This window comes from Notechis scutatus, chromosome 8, assembly GCF_049901735.1.
Source record: "Notechis scutatus isolate UNSWTSFEM ecotype Mainland chromosome 8, rNotScu1.2, whole genome shotgun sequence".
Classification (NCBI taxonomy): Eukaryota; Metazoa; Chordata; class Lepidosauria; order Squamata; family Elapidae; genus Notechis; species Notechis scutatus.
The window spans coordinates 24,460,236-24,477,709 of NC_142016.1; the positions used below are offsets into that span (position 1 = coordinate 24,460,236).

Consider the following 17,474-nt stretch of genomic DNA (forward strand, 5'->3'; position numbering starts at 1 on the left):
AGCAATTCATGGAATTCAACTTTCCATGTTGCGTAGCATGTGCAGAATTGGCCGTTTTGAAGAATAAGAAATGCACCGTTTTTTAAAAATTGCTTATAGCACTTAGACTTATATACCGCTTCACAATGCTTTTACATTCCTCTCTAAGCGGCTTGCAGAGTCAGCCATCTTCCCCCCAACAATCCGGGTCCTTGTTTTACTGGCCTTGGAAGGAGGGAAAGCTGATGAGTCCAACCTTGAGACGGTCAGGATCGAACTGCTGGCAGTGGGCAGAGTTCGCCTGCAATACTGCATTCTAATCATTGTGCACCGTGGAGGGGAGTGGGTGGAAGGAAGGAAGGAAGGAAGGAAGGAAGGAAGGAAGGAAGGAAGGAAGGAAGGAAGGAAGGAAGGAAGGAAGGAAGGAAGGAAGGAGGAAAGGAAGAGAAATACCACTTATATGATGCTTTACAGTGCTTTCCAGCTCTCTAAGCGGTTTACAGAGTCAGCATAATTGCCCCCAACAATCCAGGTCCTCCTTTTACCGACCTCGGAAGGACGGAAGGCTGAGTTCAACCTTGAACCCTGTCAGGATCGAACTCCAGGCTTGCAATACTGCATCTTAACCACTGCACCACCAGGGCAAGATAATATATGAAGCCCAGAGAGTTCTGTAAAGCAGGAATCTCCAACCTGGGCAACTTTACGACTTGTGGATTTCAGCTCCCAGAATTCTGGGAGTTGAAGTCCACAAGTCGTAAAGTTGCCCAGGTTGGAGACCCCAGCTGTTTATATATAAACCTAAATACTAAATGCTATTGCTATCTTGTAAGGGCTTATATCTGCCTGTGAGCTTGCCTGGGAAAGGGCTGAGAAACAGTGATCTGCCTAAAACCACCTAATCATGACCCAGTTGTGATGCAGGTCACCAGCATCCTGATTCGAGCTCAGCCATGTTTATGTCACAAGTCAAACCCCAAAGAAAGCAGGCCACATGTAGGCCATTACTTCTCCTCCTGGTTGGGCCTAGAAGTTCTCCCGGCTCTCTGCTTCACAGTGGCTCAGCTTCTTAAATTCCTCCACAGGGATTTCTCCGTCTTTCTTCTGTCCCTCCCAAAGAAAAGTGGAAGCATCATGTCCTCAGCAGATATGGTAGGCCTGCTGCTGAGTTAAAATCCAGCGGAGGAACAGAAACCTCCATTTTATAGTCATTTAGCGGGTGAAATTTAAGTGGGTGAAATGGAGTGGTGCGGTGGCCTAGAGGTGGAGTTCTCGCCTCACCATCAGGAAGCTGTGAGTTCAATCTTAGGTAGAAGTAGTAGATATTTCTCTCTCTGAGCACAGCGAGAAGGTATTTGCTGAACAAAACTCCGCATTGGCGACAGGAAGGGCATCCGGCCATTAAATCACTCTGTGGGTGAAATTACAGATTTGTATGTTTTAAAGGCTTCCTACATTTGCCAGACCTGCCAGACAGCACTACCTTTTATCAATGCTAAGTGAGAGAGTGAAGTCCTCATTCAATAATGGGGAACTACTATAGCCCCTTTGTGACTTGTGGACTTCAACACCCAGAATTCCATGCTGGCCCAGGAATTCTGGGAGTTGAAGTCCACAAGTCATAAAGGGACCATAATCTCCCTCCCTGTCCTAGGTCAACATTTATAGATAGAAAGGCCGTAGCTGGAAGAACAGCATGGTGATGTCATAATCCCATCGCCAACGGAGTTGGCATTTTCAGTTTCCCTTCAGGATTGCAGCTTTCAACCTTCTTTAAAGTACTTTTTTTAAATGAAAACTAGATTGTAGGAGTAATTCTCTTTTTATTTGGCTATTGATTCCCTTCCCCCTATGGTTATTCAGTGTCGAGTTTCTGAAATCCTCTGGGCATGGGGCAGGCGGTACAGATAAAGGATTTTCTGAATATGTCTGACAGGCTACAATTCCTAGGATTCTCTGGGGGAGATAACATTTAATGTGGTAAGAAATCTGATGTATTTGGTACTCTGGGTGGATCTTGATGGTTATTTGTCTTGGTAGACTGATATCAATAAAATATTTGGTTGTCGGGATTGGTTGTGGAGAAGAGAAAACCAATTCTGGTGGTTTAGGTATGTTTGGTCTAGTGGTTAAGGCACCAAGCTAGAAAGCAGGAGATTATGAGTTCAAGTCCTGCCTTAGCCATGAAAGCCAGCTGGGTAACTTTGGGCCACTCATCAGGAGACGGTGAGTTCTAGTCCCGCCTTAAGTATGAAGAAACAGCTGGGTGACTTAGAGATAGGTGACTCACCTGTCTCAGCCCAACCCACCTCACAGGGTTGTTGTTAATAGGGAAAATAGGAGGAGAACAATGTGTTGAATATGTTCACCGCCTTGAGTTATTTGTAAAGATAGTACAGGGCGGATAGTACAAATAAATAAAATAATTTTAAGACACGTCATAACAGTTGAGGCAGATTTATTTTCTGTCATTGCAAAGAACAGCGTAACTAGCGTAAAACTCGTAAGGCAAGTGATTTTAACTAAGCATAGGAGAAACTTCTTAGATGGGTGTAGTAGCCTCTCCTCACAATCAGGAGGCTGTGAGTTCAATCCTAGGTAGCGAACAGATATTTTCTTTCTCTGGGCGCAGTGAAAAAAAATCTGCTGCGAACTCCACATAGGCATTTGGGAAGGGCATCTGGCCAGTAAACGCTCAGCTCCATTCGGTCACCCTGAGTCCATCCTGATGCAAGTGATTACGGGGTCGTTAAAAAGAAAAGAAAAAAACAGAAGGTTCTTAAGTCAAAAACTGCTTGATAGTGTAAGTATAGTGGATTCTAGAGAAGCCAGAGCCAAGGCTGGACTGGATCCTATAATTGCAGGATCCCTGCATTGTAGCATTCCCACCTATAGTACACTGGGATTCTAGGTAGTCTTTACTAGCTTGAATAGTTGGGACAAAGATACGGTATTCCTTTAAGGATATACTACTTGTGCAGGCTACCTTAATTTTTGCTTTTCCAGTTGATCAATCTAAAGTCCTTGGCTCCATTTCTTTTGGGTCAGGTTAACGAGAAGGAAAGCCAGGATGATAAGGATCTCCAGGAGGGCATGCCCCCCAAGAAGAAGAAGAAGCGAGCTCACCCCAAATCCCTGCTCATCCCACCTCCTTCACCTGCTGGGAACGAGATTCAGCCTGGTACTGGGGGATGCTACCAGAGTAACCTTCGCTCCCCTGTCTTCCTCATGGACCATTTTCTTCAAGGCTTTATGCAGTGCTCTCCGTACACGCCACCCCCGATGCTCAGCCCCATTCGCGAGGGCTCCGGGCTCTACTTCAACACCCTCTACTCTACTTCGACGAATCCCACTCCTGTCTCGATGTACACCTCCGTTTTAGGTAATTTACCCGGCCCTCATCCTCTGGGACATTTGCATGAAGCTGCCCAATGTAAAATAAATCCACTATTTGTATCCTGCCCTCCTCCCTCCCTCCCTCTCTCTTTCCTTCCTCCCCTCCCTCCCTCCCTCTCTCTTTCCTTCCTCCCCTCCCTCCTCCCTTCCTTCTGTCCTTGCTCCCACCCCCTTTCTCTCTCTTCTTTCTCTCTTCCTTTTCCTTCCTTCCTTCCTTCCTTCCTTCCTTCCTTCCTTCCTTCCTTCCTTCCTTCCTTCCTTCCTTCCTTCCTTCCTTCCTTCCTTCCTTCCTTCCTCTCTCATTTATATAATGTTCCTTTTCCTGCTTCCAATCAGTCTCCCCCACAAAAAAAGAGTATAGTTCCGTCGTTATTTATCATAGTTATTGATAAAGAGTTACCCTGTGGTAAGGTGGGTGTCAATAAAATTTATAAATAAACAATCCATTGAAAATGGTCTACCCTCCCTGAACACCTGCATTTTTATCTCTCTTTTTTTTGCCTTTTGGGGTTTTTAAAAAATATGGTTTTTTTTGAAAAGCCTTGTGTTTGAACCCGTAAAAGAGCAGCGAAAAAAACTGAAGAAACCATCTGGGTTCAATCCTTCATCCTGCTTCTGGGGTTGCAGATGACAATGATAAAGAGAAGAGAAAGATTCCATAAACGTTGATTTTGTTTCTAACTTATGCTTTTATTTTTAGATGGAATGGATGGAGCCCTTTTATTCTCTCTTGTGAAAGATACTACCAAAATTAACATAGAACCGTAAGTGACATGACCACAGTGTTACTCAGTGGTTGCAATAACACCTCAATGTTCTCTCCTTTTTTGATGATGTGTAGCTTTAGCAAGCACAATATTCCAACTGTCGTAACTATTCCATTTTTTTCTTCCATGTATTCTCTGTTCAAATCTTCTCCTCTTGGCTTTTTTATACACATGTTTTTATTCTTTTAGCCTCACAAGGCGATTTGCAAAAAACAAAAGACAAACTTGACAACACAATTGAAAACAGGAAAAAACAACAACCCAGCAACAAGCCTGTGAAAAGCTGGCAAAATCAAGATGGCCTGGACTTTGTTTTTTAAATTTATCAGCGATAAGCCTCACTTTTAGGAGAGGACCTGTAATCAGGATGCCTCCACTGAGAAAACCTTCTCTGGTCTCATTTGTGTCAATTAAAAATTCACCCGTTAAGAACCCATCTCCTGTCCTAATGAAATTATCTCATAATTTCATTAGGCGATTATCGTTGGACTGCCTTGGCATGGTGCTTTGCTTGCATTGTGACACGAAAAGAAGTGCTCTTGCAAGATGGAAGTATTACCCTGATGGCATTAAAAAAGATTGCTCTGTGGTTAACTCTCCTAATTTAAATAAACAGTATCCTGTTTCCTCAAGGAAAAAAACAGTCCATTTGCCCTCGGGTGGGTGGGGAGCAATTTTGAAACAACTATGACCTGGATGATTAAGAATCTCCACCAACAGTTTTCAAGACCTAGAGAACCTAGAACTATGCCGTCTTCGGTCTGATTTAAGCATGGTATATAAAATCATACATTGCAATGTCCTACCTGTCAATGAATACTTCAGCTTCAACCATAACAACACAAGAGCACACAATAGATACAAACTCAAGGTAAACCGCACCAAACTTGATTGCAGGAAATACGACTTCAGCAACAGAATGGTCAATGTCTGGAATCCTCTACCTGACTCGGTGGTTTCTTCCCCAAACCCCAAAAACTTTAACCTTAGACTGTCCACTATTGACCTCACCCCTTTCCTAAGAGGTCTGTACTGTCCCTGTCCTATTGTTTCTTTTATATTTTTTTTATTTTTCTTATATGTATCCATGTATTAATAACTATTAATAACTTCTTCTTTTTCTTTTTAATAGTTAACCTCCTCATTCATGTTTTTTTTTTTTTAAAAAAGAAAGGAATTACGCTGTTTCACATCTCTTTTCTGTTATTTCAGGCACATTAACATCGGAAGCCGATTCCAGGCGGATATACCCGATCTCCAAGACAGATCGAATATAGAGGAGTATGAGCACCCAGCCTCGCTAGTCTGGAAGCCCTGGGGAGACATCGTCACCAACAAGGAGACCCAGAAAAGAGGTGTGGGGGCAGTTTTCCCCATCTTTGATGCTCTTCCCACCCTACATGCACACACTTCTTTGTCTTCTACAGGCAGTCCTCGACTTACAACCACAATGGAGCCCAAAATTTTTGTTGCTAAATGTATTAAGTCAGTTTTGCCCCCATGTTACGGCCTTTCTTGCCACAGTTGTTAACGCGATTCACTACAGTTGTCAAGTGAGTAACACAGTTGTTAAGTGAATCTGAAAAGATGAGATCGCATGACCCCAGGACACTGCAACCATCATAAACATGAGTCAGATCAAATGCCAAGTGGCTGAATTTTGATCACATGACCGTGGGAATGCTGCAATGGTCGTAAGTGTGAAAAAACGGGTCATAACTCGCTGCTTCTCAGTGGCTGTTGTAACTTTGAGCGGTCACCTCAAATGAACTGTTGTAAGTCGAGGACTGCCTGTGTAGTTGTCATTCCTGCTGAGCAGAACTTTTTAACAAGTCCTTTTAAAAACGAATTCACTTGCAGTGGCAGATCTGCTAAAGTTGGCCTGCTCCAGCGCGATGCCAGGCGGAGGGACCAATTTAGAACTAGCCATACATTGTCTGCACGAAGCCCAAGGAAACATTTTGGTAAGATGCTGGGATGGAATTCTCCAGCTGGACTGGAAAGAAAAAAGAAAGCTAACCTTTATTGACACTTTTTTTTTTCTGTGAACACACTGGCACATTAAGAAAAAAAGAAAGAAACCCTGAAAAGGAGTCCCTGTAGATTTTACTCCGCTGATCGTTGCCGTATGTGGCCAGCATGACATCGTAGAGCGCTGTTTCCTCCCCACCAAAGTGGTACCTGTTTATCTACTCGCATTTGCATGCTTTCAAACCGCTAGGTGGGCAAGACTAGGCAGAGACGGGCTCTCACCCCATCGCATGATGCTCAGGTCTCAAAGCTGGGCTGTCAGCTTTCCAGCTGACAAGCCCAGCATCTTAATCACTGAGCCACTGGAGGGAGGTGTTAAGAGGGTGCCAAGCTTAGAGTTCTAGCACTGCAGACACCGGTATCGGCCTGATCTCCTCCAGAGTCCCTGAAGCCTTATCTGACTGTTCCCAAGTCTGACGAGATTCTTGTAACAGCCGACTAGCAGCACACAACTTCTGTTTGGTAAGATTCACCACAAGTGGTTCTACTTGCTTGCGCCTGACATATACACTGGTTAAAACTTTGAGCAAGCCTGTTTTTTTATGTTATATTAAACATAGTATGTTGATGGCACGTGTAATAATAACCCCAAAGCAAATGAATCATATTCAAGCTTAACATAGTGTGGGGATCTCTAAACTTGGCAACTTTTAAGATGTGTGGACTTCAACTCCCAAAATTCCTCAGCTAATCATGCTGGGCTGGGCAATTCTGGGAGTTGAAGTTCACAAGTCTTAAAGTTGCCAAGTTTGGAGACTCCTTACATAGAGCATACACCCATATCATCTTAAGGTTTCCCCAACTGTTTAACAATCGTCTTCTCTAAAAACAATTCTAGGAAGCGCTGGAGATGATGTTACTCCAAGGGCCACAGAAGCTTCCTGGCCATCCTCTTGCTAACTACCATTACTCAGGTAAAAGCAGTTGACCTCAGTTGGTCAGGATACATAGCCATGGGGTTAAGATATTTCAATTTAGCAGCTGGAGCAGGGGAATTGTACAGTCAGCCAGAATACACCGTTGTGGTTGATTGGGTGGAGGCGGAGGGGGAATTTCTGAGCTTGGTTGTTTTGTGGCAGACGTTTCATGACCCAAACTAGGTAACATCATCAGTATTAGCAGTAGAAGCAGTAGCAGGAGGTATTTAAAGTTAGCTGGAGCAGTGGGGTTGTGTGCAGTGAGCCCATCTCTGTTTTCTTCTAGGACAGGGGTGGGCAAACTTTTTGGCTCGGGGGCCTCATTGACTTTTAAAATTTGACAGATGGGCCGCCACCGGGTGTCGAAATGCCTGACATTACAAGTCAAAATCAAATGAATGCAATCATTCAATCATTCACATCAAACCTTAATTCTGTACCAATCTTCGGCGGGCCGGATTAAAAAGACCAACGGGCCGCATGTGGCCCGCGGGCCGTAGTTTGCCCACCCCTGTTCTAGGATGTCAACTTTTTTGGATTGAGGGCTTTGTACCTAAATTTAAGTACTTAAATCTTTTAAGACCCTTTCCCTTTTCCCATCATTCTTGATTTTATGTGGGGAAAAGAATCCACTTCTTAAAAACGGGAAAAGGAAAATTACAATTTGGGCATTCATTGTAAAATCAGTGATATTTGCCAAGGTGAAGTAACTCCTTGGAAGAAAAAGAAGACTTCTAGGTTTAAAAATTAGGAGTTAGGAAATAATAAAAAGGGATGTCAGTTAATTTAACTCTTAATTTAAGTTTAAATTTCAGGGGACATTGGACATTCTGTCCACTACTCAGACAGGAAACACCTTCTACTGCTGAGTTTCTTTTACTGGGAAATGTGAATTGGTTCACCTTTGTGGCTGTTAAATGTTAATTAATTAAAGCAAAACAGGCTCTTGAGTTTTTCAGAGGTATCGACGGACAAACTCGCTACGTGAGAAGGTTTTTCCCCAGGAAACAAAAATAAGCCAAAGGGAGGCAACAGAGAGGTTAATTTCATTAAACAGATCGTTTAGATCAGGGATCCCCAACCTTTTCGACGCCGCGGCCCGGTTCCGGCGTCAGCTGGGCGCCGCGTCCGGTTCCGGCGTCAGCTGGCGCCGCCATCTTTTTGACGAAAAATCACTTCCGGTGGCGTCACCGGAAGTGATTTTCGTCAAAAAATGGCGCCGCCAGCGCTTCTGGTGAGCTTTTTCGGGTAGAAATGGCTTTCTACCGGAAAAGCTCACCAAGCGCTGGCGCCGCCATCTTTTGACGAAAAATTGCTTTTTTACCAAAAAGATGGCGGCGCCAGCAACCATGCCCAGTAAGGCTTGTTCCGCGGCTACGGTACCGGTCCGCGGACCGGCGGTTGGGGACCCCTGGTTTAGATCGCTAATTCATTTCTTGTTGGAATCTCAGGTTCACATCTGTGGACGCCTGCTGAGAAGCAGTTGTTCAAAAAATCTTTTGCCTTGCACAAAAAGGACTTCTACCTCATACAGAAGAAGGTAAGGCTTTCCACCAAAGGGGTGCTTTCATTTCCTCTTTCAAAGGTATATCCTTTGTTTTGAATATCCCAGCTTTCCTGTTCCCTTTACAATCCATTAATTGTCCTCAGGTCACACAGCTTAGTGCAGTGGTGGCTAATGTTTTTACCTCACTGCGCATGCACGCGACCCCCCCGCCCCAGCTGATATTTGGCCTGTTTGAGGCTTTTTCGGCCTACCAAAGGCTTGATTGAGGAAAGCTTCTGCAGCCTTTGCAGGCCAAAAAATGGGCCCGTTTAGCCACTTCCGGTATTTCCAGAAATAGAGGAAGTGACGAAACAATCCTATTTTTCGGCCTGCAAAGGCTTTCCTGAAGCCTCTGGGAGGCCAAAAAAGGCCCCCAAATCAGCTGGAAGTGCATGCACAGTGAGGTAAGCTTGCCTGTGGCTTGCGTGCTATAGGTTCGCCATCACGGGCTTAGTGGCTTGCTTACATTAAGAGCAGCTGAGGTCACTTTTGTCACAAGGACTCCTTGACTTACAACGGTTCCTTCTGTGATCGTTCAAAGTTATAATGGCAGTGGCGGGGGAAAAAAGGGACTTAATGGCCATTTTTTCACACTTGTGACCATTGCAGCATCTCCACAGTCCCATGATCACAATTCAGAAGCCTGGCAAACCGACAGTGTCCTGGGGGGGGGGGGGTTGGGCTCACGTGATCCCCCTTTGCAACCTTCTGGCAATGGGAAGCCGGATGGACCTAACCGCCGTGTTACTAGCTGTACCACCGCAGCGATTCCCTTAACTGTGAAAAGAAGGGCCGTAAAACGGAGCAAGATTCACGACAAAACTGTCCTGCTTAGCAGTAGAAAGGTTGGGCCTCCCCCCTTGTGATTGTCGGTTGAGGACTTCCGGCCCCTGAATCCTAAACCTGATCCCAGACCTTTTTGAAGGCAGAAGGACGTGCAAAGAAAGACCACATCTATACCTTGTTCCAGGGCTTCAAAAAATTTTAGCAAAGGGTTCTCTGCCTGGTTGCTGGGTGGGTGTGGCCATGCTGGGCATGGCCTAATTGGCCTCCTGTACCACAGCGGGGGTGTGTGTGTGTGTGTTGTTGTTGTCCTCCCCAGGCTCCGGAGGCTTTCCTAGAGCCTCCGGGGGGCGGAAACAGCCTCCCCGGGCTCTGGAAGCCGGAAACAGGCCCATTTCCGGCCTTCCCAAACTTCCAGGAGGCCAGTTTTTCGCCCTCCCTGAGTTCCCATGTGTGCCCTCCCCCTACCTGCATCCAAAAAGTTGGGGACTCAGGGGAGGGGAGGGGGGCGGGCAGGGCCAGCCAGGGGTGGGATTTCCTGGTTCGCCAAACTGGCAATAAAATTAGATGCCGGTTCGCCTGAACCAGTAGCAGCCCATCCCTGCCTTGTTTGTTTAGCCCAGGGGGGTCCCCAAACTTGGCCACTTGAAGACTTGTGGATTTCAACTCCAGCCAGAATTCTCCAGCCGGCTGGGAGTTGAAGTCCACGAGTTGCCAAGTTTGGAGACCTCTGGTTTAGCCCTTTAAAAAGGATGCCTTCCATTTTGCCCCCATTGGAACGATTTCTTCTTCCCTCCTCCTCCAATAGATACAAACTAAAACTGTTTCCCAGTGTGTCGAATACTACTACAGCTGGAAAAAAATATTGAAGTTTGACTGCAACCGAGCGCAAGGGGGAGAAAAGAGACCCCGGACCGAGCAGGATGAGGCGGAATTGGATGAAGAAAAGGTAGAACAAGATTGAAAAAGTTGGTTGGGAAGCGACAGCTGAGATTTAGGAGATGGATTTTAAAAAGCTACATTCCCCCCCCCCTTTTATACTGTATCCGCCGCTTACTTTAGAAAACGAGGAATTCATCCCGCCCAATTTCCAGGGTCCTGCAGGAGGGGATTTCCCTGATCTGATTCCCTCTTTCCCTTTTGTGAAGCTGTCGGAATAAATATTTGTTCTGTAAAAATTCAGTGGTATTTTCCGTATTTGTATTTTGCAATCCAGACAGTGGTTCTTTCCACACCGTTGCAGCTTGTTGACTTTCAGGTTAACGTTGTTGCAGCTCCTTTACGGCTCTATGGGTTCCTCATAAACTGTTAAGAATGGGGACTGCCTGGTAAATTAGAAGTGACTGTACCCATTGGAAGGCAGCACCCTTCAGTTTTCCAAAATCACTGGCGAATTGATTTTATTTTTTTATCCTTCAAATAAAAATGGGGGCTTTCACAGGAATCCAAACCCTGTCCTACAGCCATATTCCAAACGTAAATAAAATTGGAGGTGAATATACATGGCCCAGGATAATCTTGCAGGATGCAATCTGGGTCAGTTCCTGGGATTAGAGGTTTAGTCTTCTGGGAGCCTCTCTCTAGCAGAGTGTGTGCTTTGGGCTATGAAACACCACCCACAGAACAGCCCAAAGCGCACACACACACTGCTAGAGAGAGAAGTTCCAAAAACTCAGAAGACAAAATCTCTGGTCCCAGTGTCTGACCCCGATTGGATCCTGCAAGAAACAAAAGTCTGAAACGCAAAATACCATCTGGCTGTTGTAAGAATGCCATGACCGAATGATTGATTGGTTTGCAGATGATTCTGATATTGGTGCACCTGTGTGGCAGGTGAGCACAGGGTTTGATAATTGTGCTGTTATGCTTTTTCCCCCTGTGGTCAGTGGGAAACAATTTTGTTTTCTCTGCACCTGTTAACCATCCTGGTTAAAAACAGAACTACAGGTAGCAATGGACCAAATCCCCCATTCATCTACTCTACTCTATTTATTTTACTAATTACTAGAATAGAATAGAATAGAATAGAATAGAATAGAATAGAATAGAATAGAATAGAATAGAATAGAATAGAATAGAATAATAGAGTTGGAGGGGACCTTGGAGGTCTTCTAGTCCAACCCCCTACACTGCTTCAGACAAAGGTTATCCAACATCTTTTTAAAACTTCCAGTGTTGGAACATTCACAACTTCTGGAGGCAAGCAGTTCCACTGATTAATTGTTCTAACAGCCAGGAAATTTCCTCCTCAATTCCAGGTTGCTTCTCTCCTTGATGAGTTGCCACCTGTTGCTTCTTGTCCTGCCTTCAGGTGCTTTGGAGAATAGCTTGACTCCCCTCTTCTTTGGGGCAGCCCCTGAGATATTGGAACACTGCTGTCATGTCACCCCTGAGTCCTTCTCTTCACTAGACTAGCCGTGCCCAGTTCCTGCAACCGTTCTTCATATGTTTTAGCCTCCAGTCCCCTAATCGTCTCTCTTGCTCTTCTCTGCACTTACACCAAAGGAAGTCATCTAATTCACCTTAATCTCTGCCTTGTTCCTTACACTACGTTCATGTTTGCAAGGATTGATAGGTGAATTGCATCTATTTTTTTTTTTAATTGCACAGGTCCTACATTGTGGTTTCTTGCACGCTTCTTGCGTGAAAGTGCTTTCGGAGCACTTTGTTGGTTTTGGCACAAACACAACTGGGCGAAAAGGAAGCACCTTTTCAATGGGCGGCACTCCCCAAGCATTCTTGCTTAGAGCCCTCTCTCCTCTCAAATTCCTTTACCTTAAAGCCTTTCGTGCTGGCTTTGACGTAATTGTTTCAGCTCTGCTTGGGTCATGTTGTGGTCCTCTGGTTTACAGGTAATCCTCGATTTACGACCAGTTGCTTAGTTACGATGGACGCCCCCCCCAAAAAAAATATCGTACTTGCTTACAACCCAGATTAGAAGTTCCAACAGCCCCCAGAGTCACCTGACTGCATTTTGGGTGCTCAGCATTATCTCAAGTCACGTGACTTGAGATGACTTTTTTTTTTGCTTTTGCCAGAAAACAGAGTTCACTTTTTTGGTTAAAAAAACAAACAAAACCCACACATTGTGGACAATGGGGTTCACTTAACAACCATGATATCCTGAAGTTTCACTTAAACACTGCCACAAAAAAAGTCCTAAAGCCAGGTCAGTCACGTGATGGCCCATTTAAACAAGCGGCACGATGTAATGACCCTAATTCCAGGCTCAACTAAGGTCTGTAAGTTAGAGCAGGGGTCTCCAACCTTGGCGACTTTAAACCTGATGGACTTCAACTCCAAAGCAAAGCTGGCTGGGGAATTCTGGGAGTTGAAGTCCACCAGGCTTAAAGTCACCAAGGTTGGAGGCCCCTGAGTTAATAATGACAGCAGATGGTGGTCTTCGTTTCCATTTTTCACATGGCATTTTAGCGTTTGTTGTATTGATCTACTGCCATAACCGTTTGGGGGGTGATGCTAACTTTTAATTGGTTCTCTCTGAACATTGCTCAAGTAGCTTTTATCACTGGGGAAAAACGAGTGAACGGTGAGTTAATTAAATCAACCCGCGGATGTTCTGTGACTTGCAGGTTGTATGCAGCCCCAAGAAAAGGCACTGCCACCTGCCTGAACAGGAGAATAAGCCGAAGTCAAGGAATTACAAAAAGACAGCGCACACTGCCTTCAGTCCATCCAGCAGCCAGAAGGACACTCCAGATACCCCCAGAAGCACAGTCAGCCAGGGGGTCTTCCCTTGTAAAGAGTGTGCCAGGTTAGTACCGCTGTTTATTCATTCTCTCTTGAAGCTTTGTGATCATGTTTGGTGAGGATGCCTAATCTCTAAAAGCGTTCCCCCGCTTTCATGTTTCACATGTTGGGGTCATTTGCTGTGGTATCTCAGAAAGTTTTGCCTTCCTCTGATGGCCCCTGGTCCAGGCGCATCAGAAAAAGCTGGAGGGAAGAGAGAGCCTGTTTTATTTTATATTTTATATTCATTCATTCATTCATTCATTCATTCGAGTGGTGCGGTGGCCAAGAGGTGGAGCTCTCACCTCACAATCAGGAGGCTGTGAGTTTGCTCCTAGGGAGAGGCAGATATTTCTCTCTCTGGGCACACTGAGAATATATCTCCTGAATAAAAACTCCGCCCTGGTAACAGGAAGGGCATCCGGCCAGTAAACACTCAGCTCCATTCAGTTGCCCAGACTCCCCCCCCCCGCAAGGGATTATGGAGTCATTAAACGAGGATGCTCATTGATTGATTGATTGATTCATTCATTCATTCATTCTATAGCTTCCCACATTTGTCAATGACTGGGTGGCTTATAATTAAAAAAAAAAACACATTACATTTGAAATGCTAAAAACATTTTAAAACAATAAAGATATCCAAAATAAATATACAGAGCAGCCAAGACAGTTAACTGGCCTGTTAACAGTATAGCAAGGAAACTTAGCAGATTCAGCCTCCCAAACTCGAGAATACAGCCAGGTTTTTAGGACCTTAAAAAAAGGCTTGACACGGTTGGAGCCACTTTTAATTTCCAAAGGCAGGATGTTCCATAGAGCAGGGGCTGCTGCAGAAGAGGCCCTGCTTCTAGTCCCCGACGTTCTGTGGCTGACAGACACTGCAGCGTGCCTGTTCCTCTCGATCTAGTTGGATGAGTAGAGGGTCTTGGGCAAGATGACCCCTCAGGCACCACAGTCCCAAGCCTGGTAGGGCTTTAAAAGTAACCACCAGCGCCTTGAATTGCACTCTGAAACACACCGGTATCTGGTACCATGTATTAGTGTTTGCTTACACTAGCTGATAATTTCTTCCATATATTTGTGTGTGAGAGAGAGGGGGAGAGGGAGAGAGGGTAGGAGAGAAAAAGATGGAGTGAGAAAGAGAGAAGGAGGGAAAGAGGGAAGGAGAAGGGGAGAAAGGGGGAGAGGGAGAGAAAGAGGGAGGGAAGGAGAGGGGGGAAGGAGGGAGAGAGAGGGTAGGAGAGAGCAAGATGGAGTGAGAAAGAGAAGGAGGGAAAGGGAGAGGAGGGGAGGGAGAGAAAAAGGGAAAGGAGGGAAGGAGGGAGGGAGGGAGGAAGAGAGAGGCAGAGAGGGAGGGAGAGAAAGGGAGGGAAGGAGAGGGGAAAGGAGAAAGGAGGGAGAGAGAAAGGGTAGGAGAGAGCAAGATGGAGTGAGAAAGAGAAGGAGGAAAAGAGTGAAGGAGAGAGAGGGAGAGAAGGGAAAGGAGGAGGAAGAGGCAGAGAGGGAGGGAGAGAGAAAGAGGGAGGGAAGGAGAGGGGGGGAAGGAGGGAGGGAGGGAACTGTACAACTGAAGAGTGCTGTCTCTGGTCTACCACTAGAGTGTTTGACAAGATAAAAAGTCGGAATGCCCACATGAAGCGCCATCGCCTACAGGAACAAATGGAACCAATGATAAAAATTAAGTGGCCCCTAAAGCACTTGAAAAATGAACCAAAGAAGGAAGAAAAAAACTTGGACATGGATTTCCTCCAGTGGTAAACTGGGAAGGAGCAGTTTCGGGGTAAGAAAGTTGTTAAAACTGTCAGGGGAGGGGAAAAAATCAGGTTTCTTGTAAAAATTATGTTTTAACACTCCCAATAGATAAAACGATTCCTAGTTTTGACACACCTGGGTTTGAGTTAGCAACGGAGAGGCCAACTTAACATCTGCAAAGATCATTCACCCCTCACTACAGTATTGAAGGCCAGGAGTTGACATCCTGAATGGCTCAGTGGTGCCCTTAAGAATCCCATCCTCTTCAATCCTTCATTACAAATAGTTAAATTCATCGTACAGTTTGACACAATCATGTCCTCAGCTTCTGCATTATCTCTAGGAAAAGCTGACAAAATTCCCTGAAGGCAGGGAATTCACTGTGACAACATGCACAGTGAGACTCGTAAAATTTACAAGAAATAAGGGAAAAGTTAAGATGGCTGAACTACTGTTGATGCCAGCAGTTTGTTGCTTGCATTTTAAGACAAGAGACCCCCCTATTATCTCTGTTCCAATAAGTATTAACCATATTTGTTGCAATAGAAAGAAAAGATAATACAGCATCTTACAGATCAACTTAACGATGTCAGCTTTAACCATTTGTATTAAAGTATTTTTGGGGAGTTTCTGTGCTAGTACAGATTAAACTTCTAAAATACTCAATATTATATCGCACCGGACAATTCATATTCCATCCTATGTGACTTAACGAATTAAGACTGCATTAAATTTTAGACACAAAGACTTGGAAGTATGTTTATTAAGAGTGTGCAAGATCTCCTGATCAGGCTGTTTTAAGGATGGTTTCTGGAACTTAATCCTCCCAGCTAGAAGGGTTTTATGGTGTTCAATACAAAACAGGCTGATTCAGGGGATTAACTTTCAGATTTGAAGGTGTAACCTTAACAGGTAATTTAACAGTTGATTTAACTTACAAATCACATCCTCTGCCTATTGTATTTTGTTGCATATCTTGTTCAGTTCAAATGTTATGATACTCAAATTCTCTCTCTTTCTTTCTCTCTCTCTCTCTCTCTCTCTCTCCTCCATCCCAACCCAGCTGTGTCTTGTAGAGTTCTGTTAATATTTCTATTTTTATTTTGGAGGAGAACAAAATAGACCAATCAGTGAGAAATTGCCATTGTATTTCGTATCTTTTCTGTGACTGATATTGTACAACTGCTTTTTGATTCACTCTATAGTGCCGAAGTGATCTGTGTTCTTGTTATTTTGTATGCACTCAGCGTTGGTTATTAAATTGGGTTTTGCAACCAAAAGTGCAGCCGCTTTCTGGATTTATTCTTTGGTTAGCTAGCTCCGATCCAAATGACAGTGTGGAAATCCAAAGAGAACGAGGACTTTTGCTGTTGGACTGCTAACATGTTTCCTCTTCGCACTGAGTAGACCGGGCTGAAGCCATGCTGGCTCCGTGTTTCCTCTGCATTGGCTAGACTGGGCTGAAGCGACATGGGCCATTTTCCAGGACGGCCCTAAGGGCCGGATCTGACCACATCACAGGCTGGATGTGGCCCGCGGGCCTTGTATTTCACACCCCTGCTCTGTAGGAAAGCAGAAAACTATTGAGGCAATGTCAAGTGTAAACACCCACCACATGTGAATAGTTGAACTCCATAACTTTATTGCCTCCCACCTATGTTACAAGAATCTCTCCAGACTGCTTGGCTTCCCCTGGGAACAACCAGATGAGACTTCCTGGATCCTGGGGGAAGGCCAAGCCTGTACACCACTTGTGGCGATGCAAGGACTCCAAGCTAGGCCCTCGCTTGACTCCTCCTTCCAGCCTGGCTGGCAATTTCCCAACAGGCAGGAACAAAATTTGGCACATCTTCCCGTGTTTTTACCTTACCCGCTTGTTACATCCCATCGAATCAGAGAGGAATACGATCCTTATCATCTCCCTTCCTCTTAAGAAATATTTCTGTCTGTTTACAGAATGGTTTCCAAGGATTTGCTTCAAGGCTGTTTCTCTGGCTCTTTATAGCATCAGAAGGTATCATACCCAGGTGGTCCTTGACTTACAATCATTTGTTTAGAGACTGTCCAAAGTTAACAATGGCACTGAAAAAAGGGACTTATGACCAGTTTTCACATTTAATGACCGTTGCAGTATTCCAACGGTCACATGATCAAAATTTGGGTACTTGGCAACCGGCAGGTAGTAACGACAGTTGCCTGAGTCATGTGATCCCCATTTGTAACCTTCCCAGCTGGTTTCCGACAAGCCGTCAATGGGGGGAGCCAGATTCACTTAACTACATGATTCATTGAACAACTCCGGTGATTCGTTTAACAACTGTGGCAAAAAAAATTGTGTGTTATAAGTCTTTCCCCATTGATAAGTTAGTAACCTGGTTGTTAAGTGAATCTGGCTTCCCCATCGACTTGGCTTGTCAGTTATAAAAGGCGATCACATGACCTCGGTACATAGCAACGGTCGTAAGTATGAACCAGTTGTCAAGCATCTGAATTTTGATCACACGATCACAGGGATGCTTCAAAGCTCGTAACTCTGAAAAACAGTCAAGTCGC

The 17,474-nt window shown here is 44.9% G+C and overlaps 1 protein-coding gene across 1 annotated transcript in view; it reads left to right on the forward strand.

Annotated features, from left to right (window-relative positions):
* Positions 1 to 16,994, forward strand: part of ZNF541 (zinc finger protein 541) — a 33,425-nt gene extending 16,431 nt beyond the window's left edge. The window contains exons 9-17 of the mRNA XM_087971196.1: positions 3,028 to 3,361; positions 4,076 to 4,139; positions 5,355 to 5,497; positions 6,003 to 6,106; positions 7,012 to 7,087; positions 8,542 to 8,630; positions 10,228 to 10,368; positions 13,010 to 13,191; positions 14,768 to 16,994. Of these exons, the coding sequence (XP_087827322.1) occupies positions 3,028 to 3,361; positions 4,076 to 4,139; positions 5,355 to 5,497; positions 6,003 to 6,106; positions 7,012 to 7,087; positions 8,542 to 8,630; positions 10,228 to 10,368; positions 13,010 to 13,191; positions 14,768 to 14,927 (1,293 nt within the window). The 3' untranslated portion in view covers positions 14,928 to 16,994. The remainder of the gene's footprint in view (positions 1 to 3,027; positions 3,362 to 4,075; positions 4,140 to 5,354; positions 5,498 to 6,002; positions 6,107 to 7,011; positions 7,088 to 8,541; positions 8,631 to 10,227; positions 10,369 to 13,009; positions 13,192 to 14,767) is intronic.
* Positions 16,995 to 17,474: the final 480 nt, after the last annotated feature.